The 9483-nt window shown below is 39.8% G+C and overlaps 1 protein-coding gene across 3 annotated transcripts in view; it reads left to right on the forward strand.

Annotated features, from left to right (window-relative positions):
- Positions 1-9483, forward strand: part of numbl (NUMB like endocytic adaptor protein) — a 75551-nt gene that overhangs the window by 42100 nt on the left and 23968 nt on the right. For all 3 annotated transcript variants that reach the window (XM_079246186.1, XM_079246184.1, XM_079246185.1), the window contains exon 2: positions 8902-9052. In XM_079246186.1, coding sequence (XP_079102312.1) covers positions 8927-9052 — 126 coding nt within the window. In that variant the 5' untranslated portion in view covers positions 8902-8926. The remainder of the gene's footprint in view (positions 1-8901; positions 9053-9483) is intronic.

The raw sequence follows: 9483 nt of genomic DNA on the forward strand, positions 1-9483 counted from the left end.
TTATACCTCAAACACAGTCTATCTTTGTTCTATAATGCAAGCTTTTGTAGTTTATCTTATCATATTCATTCATTCATTTTCTGAACCTGCTTAATCCAAGTAAGGATCACGGGGGAGCTGGAGCCGATCCCAGCAGCCTCTGTACGAGAGGCAGGGTACACCCTGGACAGGTCGCCAGTCTATCGCTGGGTGTATCGTATATAATTCAGTTAAATTTAGCTTTATTTGTATAGCGCCACTTTACAGGCACATTAATTCAAGCCAATTCATAATAAACAGCCTAGATAAGGAAAATCTATCAGTAATCATTGTGAAACATCGTGATCCATCGTGAAAACCAAGTTAACTTCTGTGATCAGAGTCATGTTGAATCAAGGAAGTTTGCTAAATATACATTATGGCTTACAGACAGAATATGTGTTTTAAATTTGCAGCACAGCGGCTGTAAAACTGGCTGCAGACCTGGACACACGTCTAACATAATGGTATGTTTAAACAGTAAAGGTTAATCTGTTTGCTTTTTTTCCACAAACACGTCCAAAGATCTAATTTTAGAAGGATGACACAAGGAGTCGCCATGATTTGTTTATCACATTCAGTATTTAGAAAGTGGAAGTGACAGAGCTTATCCTGGATCAGGAAGATGAGTCACTTCTTCATGCATTTATACGTAGTAATCGTCCCAATGAAAGCTTCTCATTCACGCTGCATTCACTGTCTGCTGTGATTATGCCCTAAATTCCCACCGTCCAACACGGCCTGAGTCACAGAGGGGCCATTCAATCACATTAAGTAAAATGACCACTGGCTCACATGCTGGCTGTGTCATTCACACTTGACCACACGCACACTGGCTGTAATTATATGAGGGCCGCTTTCTGTGAGTCCACCCTACACAGAAACCCCCTAAACGATCATGTTGCATTTGTGCACTGGAGGGAGGATGGGTCGGGTTTTATGTGTCCAAAGTCCATCAAATTGGTTTCTGTCAGGTACCTTGACACGTTGACATCACCAACATTTAGCACATTTCTAGCACTCATTAATGATAGACTCCTTTGTTAAATGACAACATGGTTGGAGAGCGAATTCATTTAGGAAATAAGTTGGAAGGTCTTTTTTTGTTGTGTCAAAGTTCAAATCAATTCAATTCAACTTTATTTGTATAGCGCCACTTCACAACAATGTTGTCACAGGGCACTTTACATACACATACATACACACATTTCAACCCAGCTCATACATATCCTATAATAGAAACTAACTGATTGCATCGAGTCATGAGTTGGATCCAATCCCCCATCCTGAGCTGCACGCGGCGACAGTGGGAAGGAAAAAACTCCCCTTTAACAGGAAGAAAACCTCCGGCAGAGCCCGGCTCAGGGAGGGCAGCCATCTGCCTCGACTGGTTGGGGTGGAGACGACAGGAAAGACAGAACAACATGTACAACTGCACTTAATCAGGAAGACCTGCGGAAAAGTTCCAATAAAAGCTTTCTTTCAGAAGCAGAGAAATGCCTCCTGCACTGCATTTCCTCCCATCCAAATTAGGTTTCTCAGCTCTGCTGTGCCGTTGGAAATGAATTCCTTTACTAACAATAAAATTCAAATAATCTTATCTTTTCCTTCAACATTTACTTTGCTTCTTCTTGCTTTTTGAAGGTAAAACATTCTGCACAGATAGCTGGGATATCCAATTTCATGACTGTTGCACAGAAAATCATCCAAAGACCTGTTATATGATGCGATAAGCAGTATTGACAACAGATAGTTGTGATTCTGCACACTCTTCTAATTTAAACAGAAAAGGCCATCAATGATGATGCAACACATCCACTTATTCTTCTTCATAAACCACCTACACTTAACACAGCATGTAGCACTTCGTGGCCTGTTGCTAGGAGGCTATTAGTCAGTGTTTGCTAGCGGAAGCTGTTGCACATCATATGTTTCATATGAGGTCAGATAACCCAACAGTGTGATTTCAGCTGTGACGTTTCTGTGGAAAACATTAATAATCATGCATAAAGCTAAACAATTCTTGTTACCACCGGGGCTGCAAATTTTTATTTTAAATGATGAAACAAGAAGAGGAAATTGTGATTTTAAACTACCTTTCGCAAGAACTACACTCAAGCAAATGAGTATTTCAGTGGTTGATGTAAAACAATGGAACACACTTAAAAACCATTTTAAAAGTTGTTCAAATCCGTCTCAATTTAAATTGAAATATAAAGAGTAAATTTTAAAACTGTATGCAAAAAACTGATTGAAAAAAAAGTAGGTATTTCATACCTGGTCTTAGTGTTTGCCGTAGATGATGCCATCCAGTTGGTTTACTTTGAAATGAGGATGAGGAAGGGTTTATAAGTCTTCTTCCTACTCCAATTTTCTTTTCCTTTCTTTTTTACATGAAATGTACTACAATGAGTTTGTATTAGTTGTTGTAACTTTGGAGTATATTTTCTGTTGTTGTTTTTTGGATTTGCCAATATATTATGAAAAAGAAAATAAAATAAAAAATGTTGAAATGAAATGAAATGAAATGCTATTTGTTAGCGATTATGTTGACCTGGAAAATGTCTGTTCTCTAGATGGTCTGAGTTTGTTCTGTAGATGTTTCGTGTGCCGATTGTGCGCGCACACACACACACACACACACACACACACACACACACACAAACACACACACACACACACACTCCTGCACAACCTCAGAAACCATGCAATGAATAAGGCCATCCTGTTCTGGGTCAGCCTACAGTCTAAACACAAGTGTGCTGGTTTATCTCTGCCATGTTGCACTTCTTTTATTTCCTAATCACGCACAAGGACCCGTGCACATACAGATAGCTCTTCGCTGTCTTTGTGTATATAAGAGTGATGAAGAAAAACAGCAAGTTTTGAGTGATAGCGTCTGTGTACACATGTGGGTCACGCAGTGTCAGCTGAAGTCTGCGGGGCCCAGAAACTGGGTCAGTCGTTTGGTATTTGTGTACGTATTAATTTGTACAGTATAATTCAGAAGTTTAGATAAACGTCTCTACTTGGTATGAAAGAGAAAGCAGGTCCAAATTTTTTCTGGTTCTGTCTATTCGATATAGTTTATAATGTGTTTTTCTGTATAAGCAAGTGTTTGTGACTGAGTTATTCCTATTAACTTGTTTTTGTATTACTACACTACAGCAATGCATTCAGTAACCACTGAAAAAACATTTAGTGTGACTTGTTAAATGGAGGGAGACAATTTAGAGTCTTGGGTTTATTTCTGTGTACGCACAATCTGTTCATTCAAAGGCGACATGGTATGGTTTTTTTTTCAGAAGATCACACCATTTGTTGAGGTCTCGGTGACATTTCTGTGGCATGCTTTGGTCAAAATGCCACAGAGAGACGGTAAAGCTGCCCCTTTTTTCATCTGTGAATTTACATCCCTTTTTCAGGCATCTGGTTTGAGGGTGTGGAACAAGCCCCTCGACTCTAATCCGCCCACTGTCCTGAGTAGTTTGCCTTATTTAAAATGTGTCCCACGGCTTTAAAGTTACGTGCAAATGTTGTCTTCGTCTTGTGATGGAGCCTTAAGGACCCTGAAAACACACCAAATTACGCACATAACCATAATCTTAACCATATCCGTCTTCTATAAGAAGAGAAGCATTCTTACTTGTTGCAAGAAAACAAAACAGTTTAGACTTGTCAGTTCTGAGCTCCAGTGAACGCAGCTTGATCTGAACCAAGCAGCAACCTCCGGCGGTTAAAAGTGAAGCCGATGCAGAAGTACATAGGACTGTAGTTCCTCCTTCATCCACTAGGGGCTGCAAAACAGAGCAAATCCCCATAGACTCCCATGTTAAAAAGACCAACTTCACAGCAGAAATAAACATGTTTACAGCCTGGTTCAAAAGTCCATTTTCGGTTTATAGGTCAGGTTTACCTTCATGACAACTGTGGGGGGAGTGGATTTTTTTCTAACTCACCCATTTAAAAGTAATTTAATCTCAAAGTTCGGCATATTTAGGGCCGTATCCTTTTGATTGACAGGTACCCGATCTCCCGCTTCAAGCAAGAAGAACATAGAACAACCGCGGTTTTTAGCCGGTTAACAACATGACTTAGCTTTAGCCTGTTTACCTCCGTTAGCTTGTTAGCTCCTGTTATCTCCAGGTTAGCTCGGTTAGCTCTTAGCTGCAGGCAGCTCGGAGTTCGCTCGATGTCAATCATCCATCTATTTGTATTTTCCAGGTGAGACAACACGCATGCCTCTGCCAAGATGGCGATGGTAGGAACAGCCCACCGAGCTTCAATTCAGCTCTTCAGAAACCTATGGGTGACATCACGTAGGCTACGTCCATCCCTATATACAGTCTATGATCTGAACATATGTTGGGTTAAATTGTCCTCTGAGTCACACTTTGAAAGTCTGTCTAAACACAACGAATCAGCTTTGTAGCCAAAAAGACCCAACTTAAACTTGACCAAACCCATAGAGAGGAAACAGGTGTCCATGTCATACGGTCGCCTTGGTGACTTTGAACCAAAACCATTACCACACGCACATTTAGTGGGAAACTCGCTCCACCTCTTGCTGTCGGCTCCCCATTTCTCTGGATCTTCAGACACGTGGCTAATGGTAATGTGAAGTGGCAGTGACTCATTCTATGTGTTTGCACCGTATGTGTGTGTGTCAAAAGCACCCTTCCTCCTCTTTCTCCCAACGTGTAATTGGTGTTCTGTTTACATCTGGTTGTGAAGACGTGTAAGGGAGGAGTGTGTCCCATTTTGCCAAAAACTCTTAGCTGCTGCTGAAAACAGAACATCTGGATGAGTGAGGGTTAGTGTATGTGTAAAGGAAAGGCAGAGAGCCAAAAATATCAATCATACTCACATCTGGCAAACACAAAACCACAGCTGGGCACACACGCCGCCTTTTATCAGCGCAGATTAAATGGTGTGAATGCAAAGGTGACAAGCACACATGACTTTTTTCATTTTCAAGTTTAAAGCTTAACACACAGAGATACAGTAACGACCATGTCGAGCGTTCAACGGTAAAAATGCCGGCTTAACAAGCTGGGGAAAAATGTGCAGCTTTGTTTTTTTTATGAGTCTGTCTGCGTAGGCGAGCTTTTTTACGCCAAATTCATCCCTGTGAAACCCATTTCCTCAATTTCACATCAGCAGAAAGTGAAGGGAAAAAAATGGAAACGTCAGTTTTGGACAAGAACAGAGCAAAGTGGGGATCTGTGGGGCGGACACGGTCTGGAAGAAGCAATGATAAGAGGTCATCTCGGGTGAAAAAATCCAAATGTCGATGATATAACATCATTTGAACGCAAGTTGCTCCTCTTCTCTGAAATACATCCCAGATGGCTGCTAAGTCAAACCCTGGATGGAGAGCAGCAATGTTTTTTTGGCCCTGGGCCTCCTGTTTGTGAAGCCTGTGCCGACTGAAGTAGGACTTGATTTGTGCTGCTGATTTATAGATTTATTTTGATGTTTTTGCGTTCTTGCCTGTCTGCCTGCCAGCCCACCCCGTCTGTCTGTGTCTACTTTTTTTTTTTCAATTTGTGCAGATGTGCAGGGTGAGGTCACAGCTATGCACGGCCTTTGCATGTCCCCACCCTCTTGAGTATAGAGCGTTTAAATCCAGATTTAATTTCTTAGGTTTTATTTTCTCCCCTCTGTTCATGCTTTGTAGTCAAGTTTCAGGCTTTGATTTAATTCCCTAATTTACCTATAATATAAATATAGTTACTATATAATATAATATAATATAATATAATATAATATAATATAATATAATATAATATAATATAATTTTCCCTTTGGGATTAAACACTTTTTTAAAAAATTTAATTTAATTTCCTAATGTCTCTTGTCGACATCTATGTGGTCAGTAAAAAAAAAAAAAACAGCAGCCAGAAAATTAACTAGTAAAGAATTTGTGATTTTCTAACAAAATCCAACTTGAATTTTCTTCAAGTTTAAAGTTAATTTATCATCATTGAGAGGAACTTCGCTATTTCTTGTTAGAACCGAAAACTGTCTGGACTTTCTGCCTTTGGCCAGACATGGATAACAGAAATATTCTTTTTTTTTTTTTTTTTTTTTTAAATTTAATGCTTATATACGTAAGCACCAGGCTGTTCACCATGTGACATTGTAAGGAATTAAATTACAATCGAGGCACAACTGTTAGATAATAAAATGATGTTAAATGTTAAAATTGTGCATGATGTATCCTTTAAATCAGTGTGTGATTTAAATAGACTTTAACTGTATAACTTTTCTGGTCTTATTGAAACATCCAACTTCAAAACAGATCTATGATTAAAAAAAAAAAAATGTGGGGCACACCAGTTTATCAGCTCTGGGACCCGGTCGTGGTTGTCTTGGTTCTTACAGAAATTGTATGTTATCTTCATATTTCACGTAACTCTGTGTGAGAAAACAAAGTTTCTTAAATACTAAGCATCAGCTTGGAACCCAAGAGTTTTATTCATGCAGCCTGTGTATGTACCGTCCACCCCCCTTCCAGCTGTTACAAGCTTTACAATTAAATAAACAAAAACTTTTTTCTTATTTGTCCACTAATTTTAATTTTCTGTTTTTTTCCTCCACTTTTTTTTTTTTTTACCAAAAGCTTTTCTCTCCATTTCCAAAAACCTTTATTGTCTATATGCCTATTGTTACAAATTTACTGCATGTATTAATTATTATTATTATTATTATTATTATTATTATTATTAGTAGTAGTAGTAGTAGTAGTAGTAGTAGTATTGATATTTGTAATAGTATTAGTATAAGTGTTAATAGTATTATATATTGTTTTTAAGCTCAGTATCTTTAACATCTAATTGTATTTCATTTTATTCCAGGGATTTTCTTTTAGTTATTTAGTTTTATATTGCAAATAAAGTGTTAAGGGGAATATTTGCTAAGAAAAAGCAAAAGAAAATAAATATTTCACACAGATTTACATGCCCTAAACACACAGCTTCTCTTTCAAAAGGAAAGTACAGTGAAAGCACTGTGTGTGTTTTTGCTGCTTCTGTGGTGTGGCCTCTTGTTAAATGACATCGCTACAAAAAGCCACATCTGTCTGTTGCACGTGAATGACTGATCGCACAAGAACGTTTTTATCTCCCATTTCCTTTTCGTTTGTTTATTTTTCGGTTTGTTTTACTTGCCTCAGAAGCCACAGTATACATCACTCCATGCCTCTTCCCAGCTTCCCGGGATCAGATGCCAGTCGCATTCAGTCATTCCTCCTCCTCTTGGTTTCTCACCATCTCGGGCCATATGAGGACAGTTCCAGGGGCTTCCTGTATTCCCTTACCAGCTCCTCGCCTCTCCAACGTGCTCTTTTTACCTTCCCACTGGGACTTCAGGCATCCGTTTTCATTTACCCCCCTCACACACACACACATTCACACCTGCTGCCGTAATACTGGTGTCTGCCAGGTGCCAGTCAGATGGCGTGTTGCCCAGTAATGACTGGCACAAGCCTCAACATGCGCGTGTGTGTGTATGAGATATGCATCTCCCATTGGCAGAAGGTTCAGGTCTCACATGCCAGGAATGAGTAAGGCCACTTGAGTCCATGCATTTAAATACTCTGCATTGCACACAGTGTGTGTGTGTGTGTGTGTGTGTGTGTGTGTGTGTGTGTGTGTGTGTGTGTGTGTGTGTGTGTGTGTGTGTGTGTGTGTGTGTGTGTGTGTGTGTGTGTGTGTGTGTGTGTGTGTGTGTGTGTGTGTGTGTGTGTGTGTGTGTGAGAGAGAGACATATTCCCAGCATCAAAGTGGCGATGATGAGAAGTGATGTGCCTGACGGTTTATATATTTGCTTGTTTCCCCTGAACAGTGTGTAGCGGCGCAGAAAGGAGTGTGTTCATGTCACTGTGCAGATCTCAGTCTTCCGTATGGACATGGCATGTCTTCAGTGTCAGATTAGCGTGTTGTCACACCCTTTAAAAGCCAATATGACGATCAGTGGCGCAGCCAGATGGAAAGAAAATCATCAAATCCTGTTCAGATCTTCATTAAGAAAAGAGACAAAAGCAGAAAGAGATACAAAGATTCTTCTTCTCTTGTTCGTTTATGAGCTAAATTATGTTGGTGTAAATATTATTTCATCAGGCTTCCTCCAAAACGCGACAGGATGAGTTTGTGTTGAATGTTGTGAATGAATTTTGGATTTAAAAACTTCTGACAAACAGCAAAGACGAGAAATATGCAGCTACTTCAGCCTCCAGAGGCCAAGATGCTCCTGTTAAACAAAGATGTAACTGGAGGAATGAAAATGGTAATTATTATTTTGAAAACAGGTCATGTTTTGATGTTGTTGCGTTCCATTATGCTAGAAAATTAACATAGCTAAACAGGCCAGCAGGCTGAATGCTCTAATTAGGCGGCAAAAGGAGGATTTTTCAGAAGGATGCAGTGAAAGCAAATGTGTGGGGGTGTCTTTGTTTTCGTGTGTTTGAGGACTGATCTGCTGATTAGCGTTCTTGATATTTATTGGAGAGATAAAAGCACGCTCTGTGCCTGTGTTTTTTGTTCATTAACATTTTTTTCTGTGTGATTTGTACAGCCTTTCTCTGGAATCCAGAATCAATAGAGCGTCGAATAGCATTGATGCACCGGCTGCCTTGTTAGAGATGATCACCGTATTATGAGCTTTAGCTAATCAATGACATGTTTCCCACTTAACTTTGATAATCCGGTATGAAACATGAGACTATTTCAGTGCAAAGCTCTCAGATGTACCAGTGTTTAAAATAGTTCCTTACACGCTTCGTGTTTAAGTAAATTGATGCCACGGTTGCTTGTGTTGCGTGTGTGTAGAAAGGCTTTAGTTGGCCGTAAGCTAAACCAGTGTCTCTTTCTGTGTCTGCAGTTCCAGGGAGAACGTGACCCCGGAGATGAACAAGCTTCGTCAGAGTCTGAGGAGGAAGAAGCCCACCTATGTGCCAGAGGCCAGCAGACCGCATCAGTGGCAGGCTGATGAGGAGGCTGTAAGAAAGGGGAAATGTAACTTTGCTGTGCGGGTGAGTTACATGGAGCCAAAGCCTGTTATGATTCACGATTAATGTGTCTCATGTAGAAGTTTGAACATGGAAAAAGTTGGATTTAAGAATAAAATAGTTCATTACTCTAGTAACGAATTCTACCTTGTTGCTGTGTAACATCATACTGCTACATTATTTGCGATGATAAACATCATTATAACCATATGATATACACTCACAGAGTACTATTAGGCACACTTTTTCATTTTCTTTATTAATGAAAACATCCAACCAGCCAATCACATGACAGCAACTCGGTGCATTTGTTCATGAAGACATGGGGAAGACGACTTGTTGAAGTTTAAACTGAGTGTCAGAATGAGGAGGAAAGGAGATTTAAATGATCGGGAATGTGGTGTGGTTTGTTGGTCTGAGTATTTCTCACACAACCATCTCTAGGGTTTACAGAG

Source organism: Telmatherina bonti (assembly GCF_933228915.1).
Source record: "Telmatherina bonti genome assembly, chromosome: 9".
Taxonomy (NCBI): domain Eukaryota; kingdom Metazoa; phylum Chordata; class Actinopteri; order Atheriniformes; family Telmatherinidae; genus Telmatherina; species Telmatherina bonti.